The following is a 22,296-nucleotide window of genomic DNA, read 5'->3' as shown; positions in this document are numbered from 1 at the left end:
ACGTCTGACACGTCACGGAATGTGATACAATTTGCAGTGAAGGGATGCATGTGCAATTGGCAATAAAAATGAAGTGACGCGTCATTCAATTTTTTCCATCACTGCTATGATGCTATAGACGAGTTATGGTGTCCGACTGTCGCAAAACCCGAACGACCAAAAATGAGCTTTGCAATTCGTCCAGTTCAAACATCACCTGCTAACGCGTATATATAGGACCAAAGCATTGAGAATGAGTACATAAACGCATTCTCCGCTGTGCCCTTGTTCTGTTTTGCACACCTTGCGCCATCTATCCGTGCCAGAACATGTTTTGCTCAAGTTTCTTATCAGTGGATCGTCTTGCCTGGACTGCTTGCCATGGTCGTCCCGATCAAGTTTCTCCAGACGAGAGAGCAGAGGATCAGCTTGGCTGTGGGCGTGGGTGTCTTATGGCTGCTCTGTAGTCTCTACTCTTTCTGTACAGCTACATACAAACACATCCCCGGCGCAACAGAACTAGCTTCAAAATCATATCCAAGGTAAGCGCAATCTCTCATATCACATCCATTCGTCGTGATCTGCCCTGATCATCGCAATCCATCATGTCATGCTCATTCTTGGCGAAAATTTCACATTCATTAGGGACAAGATACTGATTCTGTCTTACTATTCTGAGGGAAACCCGGAACTAGAGGAATATTACAGACTCACCTGGCCAAATAAAGTCGAATATGCTGCTAGGCATGGGTATGCACTCCTTCGTTCATCACCCACCTTCCTTGTTCGGCAGGCTCAAACAACCCTGTCTCTCAAACACATTAGTTATTCAATTGCAGAAGCAAACGAGTTCCCTGCTGTACGGAATGTACAAGATATTAATCCTCGTAAGTAACATCTTGATCACGAAGGAATGACGCACTGGATCGAACAACCTCATATACACTCACACACACCACACAACACAGGTTATGTCAAGGTCTTGGCCATCCTGTCTGCATTAACATCGGCCAGAGCCCCTGAATGGATTATGTGGATTGACGCAGACGCATTCTTTCTAAACCATACGAGAACATTGGAAGAAAACTTGGACGATCACTACGACTTGATTCTTCCTACTGCCGGAAAGGTACATTATGGACTTCACAATAACATGTTTTTCTATTATTCACACATATTCGCTCGTTACTCTTAGCCACCAACAGACAAATACATGATCAACAATGGTGTCTACTTCATCAAAAATACCCCTTGGAGTCAATACTTTTATAGAACAATGTGGGAATGGGTCGTCGAGAACAAGAAGTCACACGAATGTCCAAGGGATCGTTATGGAAAGCTTATTGATATAACGAAAAATCATAGTGGGGTATGATAAAGCAAAGATATCCTGGTTTTTTCCTAGTCGTTAAATAATTGACCCTTCAATTGAATAGGCATGGTATGTTGGATCCAAAAAGGTGCCGCTATGTGGTGGTCATGCTCAGTGGAAGGTATGTTCCTTGTTTTGCTCAGCTAAAAACCATCGAGTCTTGAAATCTCACATCTGTCACTTAGGATCAAGCATTACTGATGATTACACTGGCAAACCCACCATCAAATATGGCATGGACTGAGCCGTCACCCGACAATTTATACTGTCATGTAAAATATGTTGCATTTAGAGACTTTAATTCGGCACCTCCACGATGGTTGCCCGGAGGTATGTTGGAACTTGGATGGTTGACCAATTAGCACCATCAATCCTAATATCAACGCATCATACCATAGATCTGGTGGTGCATATACCCGGCAGATATCACGATGGCAGAATGCTCATGATGAGAGAATTCTTTCGACTAGCTGACTTTGAAACAGGCACAGTTCGATGGGAAGACTCGTACTTCATCAAAGTTGGTATGTGTGGATATAAGAATCGATTATATTGGAAATGATTGCTAATGATTGCTCACTAGACTTTGAAAAACAAGCTCATCTTTCAACTCCTTCAGTGGCAACACCAGCAGACCTCACACTGTTTCAGTACGAAGGCAGGCACGGCTGGGACTTCAATATACCGTGTCCTAAGATTTAATTGACCTAATTATTTTGCCTTTACCTATTTACTTCGCATCTCGCACAAACAAATAGAATACAGCTAAATAGACACCCTCACAACGGATGAATCATTTTTATTGAGTGGCGAACTGGAGACCAACCAAGAATTCTTACACCCGTAGGATATTTGTTACCCAACGCCAAGATGGCGCTCCGAGAGTTTTCCCAAAGCTGACCCCTTATTTCCTGTGTTTTAAACTTTGTCAACGACACGAATGCCTCTTAACCGTATATAGCAAGATGAAGACCACGGAAGCTCCAGGAGACATTCCCACACACCACAAAAACCATCTTATATCCAAGATTGTGCTTCTCCTGCTCCCAGTGCTGGTTGCAATCACATCCGTGAATGGCATTATTCTGTATCTGACGCTAAACAAGACTACGGTCGATCCAATGCCTGTCCCAGTGACTTATTATGTCTGTCGGCCTAATCAGACTGTGGATTCGAGGTATGTGATTTTATTTTGGTTGGTTTGGGGTGCATCGATCCTGCTGTGCAATTGCAACAAACACATGTTTTTTGGGTTTTTAGGATTCAGCAGTATGGTGACTCGAATCCGTCAAATGTCACGATCGTGTCGCTATATTTTGTTGGAGACAATGATGAACAGGCACAGCTCAGGAAGTGGACGTGGCATTCCCGAGAGGCGTACGCAAGTCGATGGGGGTGAGAACTATTGTGTTGGGCTTGGCACAAGGAAACAACGGAATCTCATCCACTGGCATTCTAGACACCGTGTGGTGGACGCAACGACATATCCTCTCATCCATACCTTTCCTGGAGTCGATCCGAGTATGTCGTCTTGGAAGGCAGTGCTGTTCAAGTACATTCGGGAAACTAATCATACCACTTTATAGAGTATCTCAAGATTCTAGCAATGATCTTGACAATGGAGGATCGCAGTGTGAATCGCCCGCAATGGGTCATGTGGATGGATTCCGATGCGTTTTTCTTGAATCATTCGAAACCGTTGGAGGAGCATTTGGATGCGCGTTATGATTTGATACTCAGTTCAGCGGGCAAGCCGCCGAGGGATTTGTATGCTATCAATAATGGCATTTTCTTTGTGAGGAATACGAGGTGGGTGTGGGAAACAGCGCGGGGTTTGGATGCTTGAGGCTCTAGTGCACACACCTTTACATGCGTTTTGATCGCTTCTTTATTGTAATAGGTGGTCGAGGAATTTCTTCAGAGAGCAGTGGAATTTCGTACTTGAAAACCAGCAGACAGGTGTGCGCTTGCAGAGCTGGTGTTATCAAATACTACCATAATGACCATTGGTTTTATCTCTTTTAGGTCTCTGTCCAAGAGACGAATACGGAAAACTTCTAGATGACAACAATCCCAACGTACGAAGCTTCACACAGTGTTCTCATAACAATTAACTCATCTCTAATTTTTTTCTCCCTCCTCAAACAGACATATTACAATGGGTACTTCAAGCTATGCGGTACCAACGTCCCATGGAAGGACCAAGCACTAATGATGCTAACACTCGCAAACCCATCATCGTCACTCGTGTGGCGAGAAAAGAGATCAGAGCTTTCCGGAACAACAAAGACAACGCTGCATTGTCATGTAAAATATACCGCTGTGAGTAAAACCAACGTCACGTATTTGGAGTGTTGGGCCATCCATGCATTCGCTTGATCAATCCCATTTTTCCCGCTAGTTACGAGACTTCAACTCGGTCCCACCCTGGTACAAGCCCGGCGACCTCGTCGTGCACCTCCCGGGCCTAACCGCAAAACAGCGGATCACCATAATATCGGAATTCGCACGCATATCCGATTTCAACACAGGTGTTGTCAGACACAACGAGACGAGAATGACGATACTCAAGCCATCGTTCGCGAAATGGCCGCATCCTGGTACACCGACTGTCAGTGAGCCTGCTGATGCGACGGACGAGTATCCGGGCAAGGGAGGGTGGTATTATAATGAGGCGTGTCAGGCTAGTTGAGGGCAGCGCTTATAGAGGACATGGGAGGACAGTGGTGTTGTAATTTTTTCTGCACAGAGCGAACTTCAGCTGCTATAGTACTAGTTACAGTGCTAGTTAACACAAACTCAGTAAAAATTCGAACAAAAACAATACAGTGTATTTGATTTCTTCTCCTCATAACAACGATTTGGGATATCGTGAACTCATCGGCTCTCATTGGGCGCGCTTTCAGTTTGGAGCTCTTTTTGCGATTGTTGTATTTTAAAGCGACACTACTAAGTAGACGTAGTTGAGATAGACACTTTGATCAACTCTTCTCCACGAAGCAGCAACGGGCAAAACCGAAGCAGAAGCCAGCACCTGTAATCACAGCACAAAGTACCAGCAATTGAAACATTGCAGTTGGTGACAAATCTAATCTGAATTGTAAAAAGTCAAATCCATTTCGGCTAGAGTATCAAACAAATCCATCGTTTCCTGGTGACAATGAAGAAGTTTGATGTTGCCTTAAGTAGGGAGACTAAGTTGGTCAACACTTTATTCTTTTCTGACTGAATTCCTATACTGAAAAGCTGGTTAGTAACACCGACAAAGAAAGATACTCAATGAAGCAAATAAGCTATCAAAGCCTTGACAAGCTTCTGCAATGTAACAAGAGCATGTTTTTATTGAGCGTCTCTCCTCATCAATTCCTTGTCGTCAACCAAGACAGCCGCAATCATAGTAGAGTTTGAAGCATCCCCGTATGCGGAGCCAGCAATACCTGATAGTGAAGCATCATTCCAGGAGGCATGCGAGTGTTCGACTATTCGGCGACAAACAAAAGCGATAGTCATTGGAAGCAAGATGCATTTGTGCCTTCAACAAATGTTTGATCCTCGAGTACATCAATTGCGATTCGTCGGTATATGGCCGCCAATCCTTCAATGACGAGACTTGGGGGATTATCTCAAGACAAGCCAGATTGTTCATCCCACAAACAAAACGATGCATTTGATGAAGGATGCATACTCTGTCTGTATGTTACAATTACAGAGGATGATCGTTCCACGTACACCTCTTTTTGAATGATTTAAATTGACAGCAAGTATGGCGTTGTCCACCAATCATTAGAGACCGTGAGAGCTGAGAAGATACCAGAAACTGTGTTTCTTTGTCAGATAGGAGGAGTGGCAATGTCTTAATTGACCGTCACGTTTCAGGAGCACATAGGTTGGAGAAAGCGATGGCGTAGGCTCTACTTGGTAGCAGTCACAGTCGTCCTTCGAGAGATGAGAGTGTGAGGAGATGCTAATGTGTGTGGTCTTTTCGCACACACAAGACATTCATGACAAAGATGTGGAAATAATCACATCATATTGAGGTAGAATTTTTTTTCATTATTGTTGTATTCCCAAAGGAGAAACTCGATACACTTAGATTAAACGACTTTGAATCAGCTCTTTTCCTTGGAAGCAGTAACAGGCAGCACAGAAGCAGAAGCAGCACCTCCAACCGAAGCAGAGAGTACGAGCGACTGAGCATCCTGTGTTATTTGTGACAAGTCGAGTATGAACTGTCCAATTCGATCCATTTGGATTAGAGTGTCGGATGTTCCATTTAATCGGCCATTGAGGTGCTGTCTGACGAGATTGAAAAGGTTTGATGTTGCCCTACATAGCAGAGAGAGAAGTCAAGCAACTGGTTGATTGTTCGATAAAATTCGATGTTTTTTGTTGTCCGAGAGGAACTTACAATTTCACTTGACCCAACACAAGAGATTTCTCAGTTGCTCCTCTCATTGCATGATCTAGTTCAGCTTGCCACCTTGCAGTCTTTCTCTGAGCATCTTCGAATCTTGCTTGTAGTTTGGCGATTTCGTTGTTGCAACTTAGCATTGTATTGTTTCTTGTCTAAAGAAAAAAAAAACCCCCAAATAAGTTCAGCATTAAACAAATCTGCTTTTCGAAAACACCACTGCATTTTGAAATCTATACCTCGCAAGATTTAGCAAAAGCAGCACGCTCCTTTTCAGAATCTTCTTGAGCTGCATGAGCACGTTCAGCTAATTCCGTATTTGTGGCCATAAGTGTGTCGAAACGAACAATAATGTCTCTGACTTCTCCAAATTCGGGAAAGGCTTCTTGAACACTTTCAAGATATCGTTGATATGTCACATCTAAACGGAATTCAGTAAGCAAAACAAATCGTGAATCGTTTCTCGGAGGGCATCCATGTAACTATCTCACTTGTCTCCACAGCTTTAGCTTGACGACCTCTCTTGGTAGTTAACGTTGCAACCGATTCCTTCAATTGAGATATTTCAACCTCTTTCGCATGTCGAGTACCTCTCTCATCAAGTGATTTTTTCAGTGCTCGTATTCGTTTTTGATCGGATTCCTACATCAAAGTCGGTCAACATGGAAGACAAAAAACGCAACACCACTTTGCGGACGAATGGGTTTCTACCTTGATGAACTTTTCAAATTTAACTAATGATTCCTTCAATTGAGCCTCTCTCCTCCTCAATTCCTCCTTGTGAACCAATAGAGCAGCCATTTTGGTAGCGTGTTCCTGTTTTTGTTGAACCAATCCGGCTTCAACCTCCATCATTTGACGACGCGTTTCCAATAATCGTGTTGCTGGAGTGAGTTCGAAGTCTTCTGGGTCTGGTGGTTTGCTAACATATAGCGACAAAGAGGAATAATTAGGTTGATCCATGTTTGAAGAACGACTAAAAGACACTCTTACACATAGATTTTACGTTCCACATTAGCTCTGAAATATTTCTCAAGAGTTCCATCGTTTAGTCCAGACGTCATGGTGGGCAGTCTAGCTGTGTTCTAAAACTAGCAAAAATCTGTGAGCGATCAGTGGATTTCGGGGATTAATAACGAGTGCCATATGGTGAAGATTGGATTCAATCTATAAAATTTGCAGGCTGGAAGCATGGACGTCTGATTTCTGGTGCTCTCAGGCACATACAGCACGAGTGGAGGGATGCAAGAAAGTTGAAAGACGAAAGAAGTAAATCACCTAGTCGCAAGAATTGCCGAAGATTTGTAAGTGAACATCTGCTAATTTCGAGATGTGTGGTATTCCTGATATTATAGCGCGTCGCAGAGTCTAGGGGAACATAGACACGTCAAAGACAACAGACTGCGTGACCATACTGGAATGCAACAACTGTTTTTTTCCTCCATTGGTTCCAAGCCCTCGTTTTCATACTGTATTCCAGCTCGTCTCTGATAGCGACTGCCGATGAACGTTTATTAAGATGCGGTCATCGTCAACCATTGTGACGTTTGGTGATCGTCTTCGCTCGACCTATCAGAAGGCTTCCTGCAGAGCCATTCATGAATATCGACATTCTGTATCAGGCCATCGGCATCTCGACACTTTAAGCCCATGTTGGATTCGAATGTGGCTCATGTTCAAGAATTTAGGCAATGTAATGATGTTCGTCCTGAAGTATCCACACTTTTGCATCGGAATGGCACGTCATTCAAAACCATTTGCTTGGCTTCTTGGGTAAGAGTATCAATACTATATTGTTTTGTGGTGGTTTGTCAAAACAATTGACAAAATTTCTCGCGATATAATCTACTTTTCGATTTCAGGAATCAATAGTTTCTAAAGTAAGAGTGCGTTAGCTTGTATTTAGATGCACTGTCCTGGATGATGCAGTGGTAGGAATGTCCTTCACACATCCACCATCATCATCAAATGTCCAAGTCATCGTTGTCCACATACGTTTTCACCCTGCTTTCCGGCCGTCCATTTAGCCATCTTCAAGTACTGTTCTTCTCTCTTGAGAGCCTGGACTTTGAATTCATCTTTTAGCACTGAGCGAAGGGCTCTTGCTGTGATGTTTGCATATTGCAAGTAGCTAATGAGAGTGTTGGATGAGTATGGATGTATACATGATATAGCAATAGCATAGCATCCACAGGGTACGTACGTCATGCCTACTTCTCTCCAGTAAAAGGACATTGTTATAAGTAGCTGTCAGGTCTTTCGTTGTTGACTCGCAAACGAATTTTTTGTGAAGTCGGAGAGAGAACTTATCGCAACCAACAAGCGCTAATAACGTGTATTGGCGCGCTTATATTCAAATCCGTATATAGAATGGCTACTACCGATGTCGTCGAGGACTGGTTTCCGTTAGAAGATCTAGCTAAATCGCTAGGAACAAATCACAATCATCCAAACCCACTTCTTCTTAACGATTGGTTGACTATCGGTGACAATCTTGCTGATAACGTATTGAATTCATATCCTAATGCATCTCCTCCTGACGATATCGTTGGTGATTTGCTCGCCAATGGTCCAACATCTGAGGCTGCTAAACTGTTTTGGGATTCTGTGAATCAAGTTCCTGAGTGGGTCGATCACGAATTGCTTGAGTTGGGACAGCTGACATTCTGGAGGTACTTTTGCCTGTTTGATCTGTATTCTGTGTGCTGATTGTGATGATGTGGCAACTGTGTATACCACCGTATGCTGACACATACCACTTGTATACTATACAGGCATGCTCCTGCTATTCAAATCATACTACTCTTTGGTACTCTGGCTGGGGGATTTTCCAACCCACGCATCAACCGGGTGCTGATTCGTACTGTATGTGGTTGTCATGCTGGATCACACACATGTTGAAACAGATCGCATATGTTACAACTCTCATTCATGTAATAGGGATACCTGGCAAACCCAACAAAGATCTACAGACGCTTGCTCGAGACTGCTCAGATGGTGAATGAAGTAATGCTACCAGGATCACTTAAACCTGGTTCTTCTGGCTGGGAATCAATTCTACGAGTCAGGTTTCTCCACTCTGCAGTCAGGCTACGACAAGCTAGAGCCACAGCCAACAAGTCAAAGTCGTCAAAACTGCTATCTCATGAACTAGCTATAAATCAAACAGACCAAATAGGCACAATACTAGGATTCCAATGTACTGTCATCACAGGTCTGACGTATTTTGGTATACACCTAACAGTAAAGGAACGGGAAGCCTATACGCATTTGTGGAGGCTGGTTGGATACTATATGGGTGTAGATGACGAGTGCAATCCATGTAACCAAGGATTTGAAACTAGCACAGCCATATTACGAGATTATTTAAGACTGTATTTCAGGCCCGACGATGATGGATCGAGGTTATCAAATGGCGTGTTGAAGGCTGTTAGTGAGAGGCCACCTTCAAATATTCCCATCGAGTACTCGTAAGACGCATCGGGTTTAGTGTTTCACACAGCCGTTATTCTAACGAAATATCCCCTCTAGTGCCGCAATGTCACGAGTGCTCATATCTAAAAAACTAGCCGATGCTCTCAAAATCCCACAAACCTCGTTTGGATGGACTCTACTTGCCCGGTTCTCCTTCTTCTCCATCCGACTATTCAACGCTTATGCATACCTGCCAGGTCGTGGTGATCGATACGTGCAAGCTCGTCGTGAACGATTCCCAATGATGCTGAAACGTGAGATTGGACGAACGATGTTTAGCTTGAAGGTCGCTGCAGAGAATCAAGGTGATGATGAGACTGTATGTGTAGAACTGGTTCAAAGTAAACGCAGTGCTGCTGTGTATTTTGGAGGTGGTGTTGTGTGGATTGTACGTGGGATGTTTGTTAGATGGGTTGACTCGGTTGTGTCGTTGTTTTATAGTGTCAAGAAGAGCACATAGTTAGAATCGGAGGGAGCTTCTGCTGCATATTCGATGTAAATTACATTGTGCTTGTTTATTTTTTGAATATACTAGTAAGTATCATATCACACCCCTTGGGGCCTCAGGTTCTGCCCTTCACACTGCAGGTTCTGACTTTACGGCAAAAGCTAGTGACCAACCAGTGAGCTCTGGTGATTCTAATTTGCCAGTGGGTGCGTTAACTAATGTTCCTGTGCTTGATTATGTGCTGTAGGGATTTTCATGAATCCACACCAAAATAGCAGTTCGGAGCTTACACCACAGAAACGAATTGTCTCCATTTGGTCAATCGTATATACTCTCAGTTCCTTATTTGCCTGTCGGGTTTAAAAAAGCTCCACGACCCAAACAAAAGACAACATGGGCTACCTTGCTCCAGACGCTGAGCAAATCAACATAATTTCCAGAATCAATGCTGACCTGCCTCCGGATCGTTTGTTTGTGAAGTGCTATTACTAAGATGTTTGGGTCTCAGTATGTTACGAATGTTGAGAGTGACAAGAGTGCTCTAAGTTTTAAGTTTAGTGCCGCTCAACATGTCCTATCAATCCATTATATCTACACATTAATCACAATTCATTTCATCCAATAGTTTGTCCCAAGTTACTCTTCTATATGCCATCGGTGATATCAGCTTCGTATGTAGCCATCCGTGCTCTTGTATCTGGAACTTAAAGCGAAGGATGTCGGTATGCAGAATTTAAACACCACAGAAGAATTTAATAAACCAAATACGTCAAAACTCACTTGTAACACATTAATCTCGCCTACCAAACAGCTCGTCATGCCTTTCTCCCTGCATGTGTGGAAGGACATCTATTGTGATTTAACTCCCAAGATAGGCAACAGGCGCAAATGTGCTCCAGGAACATGCCAATGCATAGCTGGAGCTGGATCTGAATGTGCTGCTGTCAAGGTTGACATATGTGCCAAATGTGGTGGATGTTGTCAATGTCCCGCTGGATTTTGTCATTGCGGAACCAAGTTATATGTCAGGTATGTCTATAAAACAGCAGCCAATCTGTGTCCAAGAAAACCGTTTTCAAAATGAAGACATTGTTCCTGCCAATCAATTGCAGCGGAAGGCCATGAAGCGTCCTGAGCTGCAACCAATTTATCCCGGCACTGAGATGCGTAAGATTGCTATGTGTTTACAATGACGGCTTTCAAACCTGATTTGAATGGCCATCATCAATTAAACTGGGTAACTGGGTTTTAAAAATTGTAACCTTAGAAGACGAGTTCGTTGCATAGGCCCAACACCTTTTCAGTGATTCATCTACTGAGAATCTACCCATTTGAGATGATTGAGATGGAGTATCGTCTCTCTTGATGAGAGCATGATGTTCAATATTGAGTATCTGCGCTGATGATACCAATGAGTTTGCTTTGACATCGAGACTATTCGGTAGTGTCTTGTAAGGGGTATGAGGGATATCCTTAGCGTGACTTATCACGAGCAATGATATAAAGAGCGTGATGAATACTGTTATGCCCTCCATCTTTGGTGCAGTCAAGTTTTTTTTCCCCGACGTCTCAAGATACACAGGCTGAATGTACATAGGCTGACTCTTCTCAAAAGTCGGGAGAATCAAGTCAGGTTCACTACGCGTCAACTTCAAATAACAATAACATGTTCAACACCAATTTTGGTTCGGTTTCCGTTATGCGATCGGTTAGCTCTCAATAATGAAACCACACTTTCTATGTCAGTTTAAGTCATTCAACTTTACATCATTGCCGAATACTGCACCTCTTGTCGACGAAATGAGACTTGAAAATCTCACCTGCACAACTTTGTTGTTTTTGGCTCCAGGATGCTCAAATGAAGACCCCTATCTCTTGCACTAATGAACACACCTATTTATAGTACCAGATAGTGTCATATTAGCCCCTTCCCAACCGCGTGAATGATGTTTGCGCCAAAATTGGCATATCTTGAAAATAATATACTCTTTGACGTTCCCAGATATCAGAGAGCTGTGATACTATGATTGAAAGCTTCTGATCCTCGTGTCAGAGGCTCTATAAAGTTGCGTTGACGGCGAGTTGCTTACATCAGCAATAGTGAGTTCTACAACCCACAACAAAACATCAAGCGCAACAGTCAGGGAAGCTATACGGTTGACATAAGCACTTTCAAGCCTTCGGTTCACTCTGAGAACGTTTGTATCTTGCCAAGGTATGGGTTCGCCTTATGCTTTTTCGTGGGGAAACTTGTATGTTGGTGTTGTATGAGAAGATGATAGACGATCCACATGTGGCCACGCACTGTATATATTTTGGTTGGAGCCTTTGCTACTCCTTTTCGTCCATTCACCACTTTGCTTGTGCTTCAAATAGTAATCAATGCAACTTTTACTAGATTCAAGCACCTAATCCGCTCATCTCTCTTGGAAAGTCGCACTAAAACATGCTAGACCTACCATATCCCATACTGGACTTGGTATTTGCCTATTCTCACGAAAGCGACCGAGACTGGAAAACTTTGATGTCTGCTGCCCTGGTTTGCAAGGACTGGAATGCTGCAGCTGTTCGTAAATTATACAGGAGACTTGCGCCTTACGAGGAGTGCTTCTTCAAGTCTTTTAGCTGGATGCTCAAAGGAATTTGCCCGAAAGGCATGTACGAGCAACATCCACTAAAGGCGGTAAAAGAGCTCGACACCCAACATTACCCAACTATGATTGATCATTTCTTTCATCGCCAGTTTTTTGAAAATAGCCTAGTATTAGCATGCTCCAATCTTCAAAGTCTAAGTCTTGGAAATAATCTCCACATACTTCATAGTGCGCCGTCGACACTTGTCGAATTAACTATAGGGTCACTGTATATGATGCCACTCGAAGGATCTTGGGACTTTTCGCACCATGACTGGTCGTATGCCGTATTATCACATCCAAATATTCGCACTCTTGTGATTGAAGCTGCCGGAATTACTGTTGGCTTAAAAGAGGCAATGGCAGGCTGGAAGCTGCGGACATTCAAAACGCACGATAGCGTAGATGATGCTATATGGAACGGTCTATTGAAGGGCAGTAAAGATTCGCTTCGCACTATCTCTATCTCGAGCCCTCAACCGCACACCATCAACTCTTGTGCAGCACTTGGAGCATTCACCACTATTATAAACGTAACTGTCGCAGGTAGTGGGTTGCCGTCGGGATTTTTGAAGTCTCTGGAAGGTTGTAAGCTAGAAACGCTCGAGCTTAATGTCGCCGCCATTCAGGACATCCCAGGTAACTATGTATTTCTCTGTCTTGCCGATACACGTAGCTGATTCGAGATTTCCAAAACAGCGCTTGAAGCCTTGGTGCTGAAGAATTTCCGTACCTTGACAATACTGAACGCTAGGGATTCGGATATGTTTAGTCTTTTTACCAAAGCCATCCTTATCCAAGACTTTACAGTTTTGAGAAACTTGCAAATAAACGAGAAGGACTTGCGAGCTTGCCAGCTACTCGATAGAATACTGCCCTTGAAATCTATAACCACGCTGAGTGTCTACGGAAGCGAGAAGATTGAAATCAACTATGACAGTCTACCGCTAGTGCTACCAAATCTACAAGAATTTGAACACCACTCGTTTAGAACTCGCCCGAAGTTGACGGAGGCAACCTTAAGTATGATTATAGCAAAGCAGCAATGCCTAAAACGGATGTACTATTACATGGAGTACTTCACTGGCGGGGAACTGCATATTTTGTCTGGCAACGCAGTCATGGCCGCCGCAATGCAACGACCACCATCATATCCGAACCTAATACTTGATGGGCACGGAAATCTGGGGTTTATTGGGAAGATTGTGGAGGGTTTACAACCGGATGGAACGGAATATTATGCTTATCAAGTAAAGCAACGAGTTTATGTCGCCTCGAGATGTCGACTGAAACTTGGTGATGGCTGGGACTTGCACGCGCAGTTTCTTTGAGGTTGGAAAATATTCGACTCACTCAATCACGCCATTAACTCATCGTGCAAACTCAAAACCTAGATCGTGACCGGAAAAGTCAAAACAGTCCAAGAGAACAGAGTAGTTCACAAGACACATTGAAATATGTTGTTAAATATATTGGAGAAAGCATAATTTTTTTTTCTTGTCGTTGATACATAATTTCACCAGCGTTTCACCAGCAGTCCTTTGAAGATATAAACAATTTCAAACAATTCAATTTTAAACGTCACCATGTCAAACTTCCGATTCGGTGCCCTCCCCATCGATGGACTTGATGGTCTTCAACACTTTGACTGCTCGAGTAGCAGTGCTGCCACGCTGGCTGGACACATTTTTTGCATGTGGTAAAGATTTTCCCAACAGATAGTCGACAATCATGATGGCTGGATAGAAGCATTCCATAGTTGCTACGAATCGATCCATTTGCGAGCCTACGTTTGATGACTGCGCCCCTTGTGCCTTAAAGTAGAACAGGAAGGTGGAAGCTCTCGCAATACCGAGAAAGACGAGACAAGCCAGTCGTAGTTCAGCGGACTTGTAAAATTGTGCGAGAAAGGCAGAGTTCAGTTTCACACCCGTTGTTCCACCGAGCTTATCGAGAAGGAATACTGAGTTGGTGGTCTCAAGCGCCTACAGAGGTGGTCCGTATATTAGTCTCACTGAAAAGAAATGACTCGGACGCTGTTACCAAACCATTACCACAATTGCTAAGAAGTATCCAATGTGGAGGTAATTTACAGTTATTGTCCAGTAGGCAAGAACATCGGGGTTGCCATTATTGTCGTTTCCGTACAGAATCATAGCACGAAGGATAATAATGGTAAGGCGAATAATGGCTCCCACCGCAAAGAAGCCCCAATAGATACTGAAGTAGCGGGTCTTTTTCTCGCCAGACAAAATCTAAGCAGTGTGATTTGTGAGAAATTTAACACCAAAACTGTACGACACTCGCGACGATCCAATGCCCTACTTTGATCAGGATCTGATAAGAATATTGAGACAAGCCGCCTTCCTGCAAATACCAGCAGGAGTCGGCAACGACAGACGCCGTGATTCTGGAGGAAGTGGAGATGGGCCACGTTGCATAATAGATAAAGAAGCAAAGACCGTTGGCGACGGAGCCAGCAGCGGAAACCACCATAGGAACAGCCATGATTCGGCCTTGAACACCAAACATAGACCAGACAAACCCGGATAGCAAGGTGAGAGCCAGCCCAAAGGAGGAAAGGATGGACCAAGCACCTTCGAAGTATACTGGATCCGACATTGCGTATAAGAATGCACCAAAACGCGCTGGTTGATACGAGTGGAGTACTGGCAAGTGTGATTTCTCCGAATCTGCTGCTTCGATCTGATCTGTAAGTGTTTGTCTTTCAAAAAACATTCCGAGAGGGTAGATCCTTGAAACCTAATGTCTGCGCAAGCATTCGTGATGCTGCTGTTTTTGTACAAGACTGTAATCTACTTCATCAACAACCAGGAGGACCTGGTAGAGTAAAAAACAATTTTACTGCGCCCAAGCCAATTATGATGCTCAAAAGCAATCTTAATCGCCCTCACCTTCTGAGTAGAAACAAGAAGAATTTTGTGCATACAACATACCCTATGTTTGCTCATGATCGGTGAGGCAAATTTCAGACAAATCATTTCTAGGCATCCTCAACAGCCAGCAATGATGCTAGTGGTAATAGCCGTCATAGCCTGCATGTAGATCTATAATCTCCAAAAAGATTACACGACTGTTTATTGATCACCGTGTATTGACTACTGCGTTTTCACCCTCCGGCAGTTAGCTAGTGGGCCAAAAACGTGAAAGATGGTGCGCTTCCAACTTTACAGTCCACCCAGGCGTGGCAACTCACTCTGAAGGACCCTCAGCAACAGCTGTGCCTTCTCCATACGGATTCAACATGTGGTCGTTGTTTTAACAGTGCTGACAGCGCAAATAAGTCAAAATAGCGCTGCTGTGTGTTTTGAAGGTGTTGGACCAAGAATAGCATGTAGTTAGACGTAAAGAGCTTCTGCTGGCCATAAGCTTCATATTTTTCGTACGTAATTTTGAATTCGTTCATTTTTTCTTGAATATACTAATAAGTCTCATACAACAAACATTTGACCTCTTGCGTGTTTCCTCCTCTCTCGTTTACAACTTGGCATTTACGAGGAATCCACGTGCTCTTGCAGCAATAGCCTCTGCGGAATCCACTTGCACCTGGGGTATCTTTAATTCCTTTGCAGAGGACCGATGTGGGTTTAACTGGTTTTGAACTACTTGCTGTAGTCCGAATGATGACAAGGTGGTGATGATTCCTAGCTCGGATTCTTGGGCGTTGAGGTATGTCATGTCGCTGACACAGATTCCGTATAACATTTTCTGTGACGTTGGTAGTGATGAGTTGGAAACTTTGATGGACTTTAAAACTTTGACCTGCTGGTCATAAAGCAGCAATACCTCAACAAAAGTTCCAAAATCAGGATGTGAGTGCTTGAATCCCTCTCTGAACAAATCAGCTGCGAAAACGCAAAGAAGTAAAGAAGTGTCAACACATTGTCATTGTCACATCGTCATTCGTTCCTCAAAGCACAACCCACCATGGTAGAAAGCGTTCTTTGGGTAAATCAACTCAAAGTATTTTGCACCACGATCCAAATATCCTTGAATGGTGTTTGGCTTGAGCTCACGTCGCTGTGGCAGCTTGTTGGCTTCCTCGAGGATTTCTGGGTTGATTTCCTTGACTGCGAGGTTTACTTCCGACATTCCGTTTGAGAGTATTGGGATTCCGACTAGTCCTAGTACCTAAAAAGGTAGTGATGCTAGTTAGACATAGATGTGAGGTGCAAGGTCGTCCACAAAATGTGATGCTCGAACCACAGTACCTTGAACTGAGCTTCCCGAATCTTGGATAGCGCATATACAGCCTTTTCCTTTCCTTGTGATTCATAAACCTCTTTAATATACTGTCCAGCTATCTGTCCAGCGGCGACATGTTGTCCTGACGTGGTGAATGCTAGAGTCAAACAAACAGCGGATGCTTCACGTGATAGCGCCTTGAATTCCGACAAGAGTTCCTTGATTGTGTTCTCTGGTAGCTTATTAGACATGATTGCACCTGGATTCCACGGTTGTTTGTGATGGCAGAATGGTAATTCACGTTCAGTGTAACTGCAAGCAAAACACACGAAAGCTCGAAATATAATTACACGGTCGCTCACGGAAAGCTGGGGTTCTAGTAACTAGCATGTCTACGCAATTTAATGACTCGCTTCTGGGCTCTGTGGAGTCAATCTACTATCTTGAATTCGGGTCGTTGTTGTTAATAGCGGCATATACAGCTAGCAATCAACCCGTCGAGGCTGGTATAACCGCACGGGGTAAATATCAGTGATCGCAGCTATATGAGTCGATTTCTTGCGTCTTTTACTGCTACAAACGGTCTGACATTATTTATATTTAGAATTCGTCAAGGTCGCACTTAGTGCTGGCAAACCTCAAGCTGTATCGGCAGCTGATAATGTTAGAGAAGTGATCTTCAAGTTGGTGCCACTGCTGGGACTGCCATTAGTGTGAGTGTGTGTGGTTTTGTGTTTGACCTTTGGCCAACATTCTTGGACTGAACGTATGATTTCTCTATGCGGATTAGGATCAATGCTTTGACTGAAGTTAGAAAGCAAATTCGAGTAAGAAAATGCTCGATTACATGATCGCCACATGTGAGGCTTACACAATCTCTGAAACTAGGAACTGGACTACTCGATAGTCGACGCGCTTGACAAGATGCCATCCCGTCGAGACTGGACTGCTCCCGGCAACGCAAAAAAATTCACAGACAATGGAAACAAATACTTCAACACTATATACCCAACTGCGGAAAAACCTCAACGTGAATCCATGCCAAAACTACATAAAGACTTGGAGCATTTCGTATTATCTGTTTGTTACGGTAGTTGTGCGAGTGATGCCAGCAGGTTTGGTGTTAAGGAGACTGAGCTGGCCATTGTTGCTGCTCTTGCTGCGTTGGGAACTGGACATATTGCTGCTCAGTTGAATGCACACAAGGGAGGTGCGGTTGCTAGTGGTGCTACTGCAAGGGAGGTTGATGCTGCTGAGAAGATTGGGGTTTTGATACGTCAACGTGCGCATAAATTGTAATAGCTTTTACTGCATGTTTTGGTAAATAATAGGTTGAAGCCATTTCCGGTGCAAAGTTGAAGCTATGAACTTTAAACAAACAGTTTCAATTCGAAAATGCTTTTATTATTATAGCTGAGCATCATTCAACAGATTTTTACATATTCTACCTTCCTTAATCACCACCTTCACATTTTTGATCCCGTCATCAAGGATCGTGATATCCATCAGTGGATTTCTTTCTACCACAATCAAGTCTGCAAAAGCTCCTATCTTGATGACACCAGTTTTGCCTTCCAAACGACAGAGTTTCGCGGCATTGATTGTAGCTGATTGCAAGATGGCTACTGCTGATAGGACTGTTGACCGGATTGTGAATTCTTGGGATTGGAAGACGTGCATTCCTGAGAGTAAGTCTGTTCCGAAACTATGTTGTGTGAATGAAAAGTTGATATCAATGCCTGACACGGGGAACATGTTCAAGCAAAAACAAGAACCATATTTGTTATACCACATCATGACCCCAGCATCATGAGCCAATTTCAGCGACGCCATCCCATTCTCCAACACCATATCATTCTTAACCCGAACCTCCGGATCCAGTTTCCCGAATTTCAGAGCATTGTATGTAACCAGTGTCGGTACGAGGGTGACTCCATACTGTCTCATGAGCGTAGCGGTTTCGACATCCATAAGGTTCCCATGCTCTATGCATTTCACTCCAGCTCGTATTGCTTGTTGTATTGCTTTGGGTGTGTATGCGTGCTATCAAGAAGTCGTCCATGCTCGTTTTTTTTTTGGTGGAAGATAGAGAGCGAGAAACAACTTACCGCAGTCACATAAGTACCGTGATTCAGAGCAACAGTACATATCGCTTCTAATTCCTCTCTTGTGAATTGGGTGCCCAGTAATGGGTCCGTCAAGCTCATTACACCACCGCCAGCCATCACTTTGATAAAATCAGCTATCAGCGAGTTGAAATCAGTCAGTGTTGTGTTGCTGTTGGCTTGCGACCACGACCAACAAAGAAATGTCACATCACATACCTCCACGCCGCAACTCATCCCTAGCAGCCTTCAAACACTCTGGCACACCATCACAAACCCGTGCGATACTAGGATTATCATGAGCACATATACACCCCTTTGTCAAATTATCTGCCTTTGACGAGCGCTGGTCTCCGTGTCCTCCGGTCTGTGATAACGCTTTACCACATTGTATCAACCTCGGCCCCGTAACGAGGCCCTGAGATATAGCGTCCGCAAGAGCCTTGTTTGCTCCTGCACAGTCTCGCACGGTCGTGAAGCCTCGATGCAGCATTTGTGTGAGCGTGTATGCGGATCGGAGTGTTTTGGTCGTTTCGTCTAGGTCGAGGGATTCGTGCATTGAGGACACTCCGGGTACTACGTTTTGTAGAAAATATGTCGTTAGAAAAATGCTTCTTTGACGTTTCTTATAAAATTGTGTGTTGAGGTTTGTGTGATTATGAATGTGCGTGCCTTACCAGCAGTGCAATGTACATGGCAATCAGTCAGGCCAGGTAGCAAATACTTGTTTTTAAGATCAATTATTGGGACATCTTTCTTGCTTGATATAGGAGATGGTCCAATGTATGTGATTATGCCATCGTCAACTTCCACACTTCCAAACGTGATACTCCCAGTTTCAACATTGACGATATTCGCATTTAAGATGATCAGGGACTGCTGGCCCTGTACAGTCCATGGTAAACGTTTGGACATGTCTTACACTATCCCCGAGAGGCAACAGACCTATTGTTTGTGGTTTCACCAAAAAAACGTAAGACGCAAACGAGAATACAATAGCGATTTGATACCGACAAGTAAATTCGAAACCACATTGAATTCCTTGGTGATCATTTACAGACAGGTTCATATTCAAACAACAACTAGGTATTTGGTTTTTTACTATTGTTTTTCGTGCAGTTTTAGATAACTTCTTTCAACACTGTAAAGCTTCCATTGTCCTCAACTTTAACATACACACTCTAGTTTACACCCATTCTTCCTCTTCATCATCTTCTCCTTCAGCGAAACTAGACAATTTAGGAACATGCTTACGGGAACTCGGTCTGAAAAAGGCCAACTTTTTGATATCTTTAACTCGTATACGTCTAGACCAGTCCTTTTCCAGCATGACTCGACAGGCTGTTGCAGCAGCATCCGAAATATCAGCACCACCATCCCGTTTACCCATTTGTCGTAGTCTTTCAATTCGTCGAGAAATGTCTAGCTCTACTATTTCTCGATCACCGCGGAATGGATCCATTTTGAAGAGAAGCACGTAGAGGAGTGCACCTAGTGCCCATACTTCTTGGGCTTCAGGGTAGTAAGGGAGTCCTTGGACGGCTTCTGGAGCTGCGAACTTTTTGGTTCCAAAGAATAGGGACGCGGTTTGGCCGGGTATTAAAGGTGTTGCTGATCCAAAGTCAATGATTTTGACTTCTCGTGTTTTGGTGTTTATCATGATGTTCTCATCTGCAGGGAGGAGACAAAAATCAGGGAATGCATCAGCATCAATGGTTTTAACAGAAAGTCCAACAGAGCTCCATATTACTCACCTTTGACATCATTATGCGAATATCCAAGCTTATGTAAAAACTCGATAGCATCCACAATTTGAGTGAAAATCTCACGAGAATGATCTTCTCTAACAGGTCCATGCACTTCAACGTAATCATACAAATCAACCCAATCTTCACCCAAGTATTCCATCACGATTATGTACCGGGTATTGTACTCGAAATGCTCAATATACTTGACTATAGCTGGATGAGGAGGCTGTTGGATTGCGAGTTGTCTCATGAGATGTATTTCGAGTGGCACTTTGGGGCGTGCTGGTGATGGGCGATGCCAATGCCATACTGAAGATGAGCGAATGAATTTACAGACGACACGTTTTGATGGGTCGGCGATTGTTTGGGCTAGACGGACTGTTGAGTGGCCTCCTGAACCGAGTTTCTTCAGTGTCTATTTGTTGTTGTTTTAGTTTCTTCGTTTTGTTTCAGAGGAGCACAAAAAAATTAGTCAAGTTGGGGTCATGTACCTTGTACTTCAAATCAAAAGCAGGGCACTTGAATCGTTTAGCATTTCGAGATTTGGGGGTTCCATAATCGTCATCTGCGTCATCATCTTGATCTATTGAAGGAGCCTTTTCCTTTTCATCATGAGATATCTCTGCTGAGGCAATAATTTTGGAATCTTCATCGTGTTGACGAAATTTGTCTGCGATTGATGGGACAACCTTATTTCCATGGATAAACCTCCTTAATAGCGGCGATGACCGGAATTGTGTGGTGGTGGCGGCGGTTGCAGGTGTTTGTGCAGTTACTGCTTTACTGTTGCTGGTGGTTGATTCTTTGACTGTTTGCGGTGGTAAAAGATTGCTGATACTAGTGGAACTTGTGTATGGTGGAGGAGGAGGAAGAGAGGAGAAAGATGATGATACTGGTTGTACTTGTTGTTGGTGAGCAGATGTAGCTGGTGTACCTGCAGAAGTAGGAGCTTGTGGTTGTTGGTGATGACTATAGCCTTGTAGCTGTTGACGTAACGAGTTGACTAAATGCAGAGGAGCAGCGAGACTCGACAAGCGAGCAGACCAACCCAACGCCTTTCTGGGAGCTTTGGGAGCAGATGTTGGCTCTGCTGTGACGACTGTAGTTTTAGCTGAAGAATCTTGAGACAATGTGGATATGACCATGTCATCCACGTCCTGTATCATTGAAGACAAGTCTTCCTCCGAATTTGTATTTGAGTCAGCAGCGACAGAAGCCAGGTTTTGAACTGGGGGCCATCGTGACAAATGCGTGACAGTTGGAGTATCGGGCAGAGACATGGATGGTGGCAGACGAGACTCGGACAAGTCAGATTCCGAGCCCAAGGAGCCCGCAGACGCCTCCCGATATAGTGATAAATCGTTTTCGATGCGTTCTTCAGCAGCGATGGCATCCGAAAGGCCACCACGATTTTCGACAAAGGTGGCATTTTGGGAATCAATGTAGACAGTCCGTCTCTTTTGCAGGTCGGGAGAAACCACATTGTCGTCATTGTAGTTGGATTGATAAAGGTCGTCGATGGTTTTGCTAACGGTGCTACTACTGCAACGAGTCTTGATATTCGCTTCATCGTGGGGAGGCGAGGTAGCAATGACAGTCTCGAGCGACGATTGGTTTAGAAGGGTGTGTGTGCTGGGTTTGACTTGGGAAACTCTCATGGAAGCGAGAGAGGTGTAGCCTTCATCGACACATCTGGGTTTCATTAAAGCCATTTTTTCAGCGACGCGTGGTATGGGAGGTGGTGGCCGATTTGGGTAATTTAAATCCATAATATATTCGTACTCTCGGAGTAGGAAGGGGATATTTTTCGACGTGAATATAGCGATATCTCGCCCAAAATGACAGGACTTGCTTCCTTTTTACTGCGGACGTGTTCTCAAGAAATTTCATTCCTGTGATTGATGCACGTCGGGGGTATCC

The 22,296-nt window shown here is 43.8% G+C and overlaps 6 protein-coding genes across 6 annotated transcripts; 3 read left to right on the top strand and 3 right to left on the bottom strand.

The window, feature by feature from the left end:
• Positions 1 to 360: 360 nt before the first annotated feature.
• SmJEL517_g04706 (uncharacterized protein) lies at positions 361 to 2,053 on the top strand (the record flags this gene model as incomplete). Its single annotated transcript, XM_031170634.1, has 9 exons — positions 361 to 521; positions 625 to 729; positions 805 to 866; positions 948 to 1,108; positions 1,175 to 1,348; positions 1,416 to 1,472; positions 1,537 to 1,681; positions 1,750 to 1,875; positions 1,935 to 2,053. The coding sequence occupies 9 exons, from the start codon at positions 361 to 363 to the stop codon at positions 2,051 to 2,053; spliced, it is 1,110 nt and encodes a 369-aa protein (XP_031023389.1).
• Positions 2,054 to 2,316: 263 nt separating this feature from the next.
• On the top strand, positions 2,317 to 4,043 carry SmJEL517_g04705 (uncharacterized protein; the record flags this gene model as incomplete). Its single annotated transcript, XM_031170633.1, has 8 exons — positions 2,317 to 2,528; positions 2,612 to 2,746; positions 2,811 to 2,872; positions 2,938 to 3,160; positions 3,252 to 3,310; positions 3,377 to 3,429; positions 3,500 to 3,673; positions 3,753 to 4,043. The coding sequence occupies 8 exons, from the start codon at positions 2,317 to 2,319 to the stop codon at positions 4,041 to 4,043; spliced, it is 1,209 nt and encodes a 402-aa protein (XP_031023388.1).
• A 1,417-nt stretch (positions 4,044 to 5,460) lies between these two features.
• Positions 5,461 to 6,826, bottom strand: SmJEL517_g04704 (uncharacterized protein; the record flags this gene model as incomplete). Its single annotated transcript, XM_031170632.1, has 6 exons — positions 5,461 to 5,677; positions 5,760 to 5,917; positions 6,002 to 6,183; positions 6,254 to 6,404; positions 6,474 to 6,684; positions 6,756 to 6,826. 6 exons carry the CDS (start codon positions 6,824 to 6,826, stop codon positions 5,461 to 5,463), a joined length of 990 nt encoding a protein of 329 aa, XP_031023387.1.
• A 781-nt stretch (positions 6,827 to 7,607) lies between these two features.
• On the bottom strand, positions 7,608 to 7,997 carry SmJEL517_g04703 (uncharacterized protein; the record flags this gene model as incomplete). The annotated part of the gene is made up of 3 exons (XM_031170631.1): positions 7,608 to 7,637; positions 7,758 to 7,893; positions 7,966 to 7,997. 3 exons carry the CDS (start codon positions 7,995 to 7,997, stop codon positions 7,608 to 7,610), a joined length of 198 nt encoding a protein of 65 aa, XP_031023394.1.
• A 135-nt stretch (positions 7,998 to 8,132) lies between these two features.
• On the top strand, positions 8,133 to 9,696 carry SmJEL517_g04702 (uncharacterized protein; the record flags this gene model as incomplete). Its single annotated transcript, XM_031170630.1, has 4 exons — positions 8,133 to 8,434; positions 8,537 to 8,627; positions 8,703 to 9,232; positions 9,294 to 9,696. 4 exons carry the CDS (start codon positions 8,133 to 8,135, stop codon positions 9,694 to 9,696), a joined length of 1,326 nt encoding a protein of 441 aa, XP_031023393.1.
• Positions 9,697 to 19,814: 10,118 nt separating this feature from the next.
• On the bottom strand, positions 19,815 to 22,145 carry SmJEL517_g04701 (uncharacterized protein; the record flags this gene model as incomplete). Its single annotated transcript, XM_031170629.1, has 3 exons — positions 19,815 to 20,299; positions 20,383 to 20,791; positions 20,868 to 22,145. 3 exons carry the CDS (start codon positions 22,143 to 22,145, stop codon positions 19,815 to 19,817), a joined length of 2,172 nt encoding a protein of 723 aa, XP_031023392.1.
• Positions 22,146 to 22,296: the final 151 nt, after the last annotated feature.

Source organism: Synchytrium microbalum (assembly GCF_006535985.1).
Source record: "Synchytrium microbalum strain JEL517 chromosome Unknown SmJEL517_scf0034, whole genome shotgun sequence".
Lineage (NCBI taxonomy): Eukaryota > Fungi > Chytridiomycota > Chytridiomycetes > Synchytriales > Synchytriaceae > Synchytrium > Synchytrium microbalum.
The sequence above is the reverse complement of the archived record's forward strand: the minus strand, read 5'-3'. Positions and strand labels throughout refer to the sequence as shown.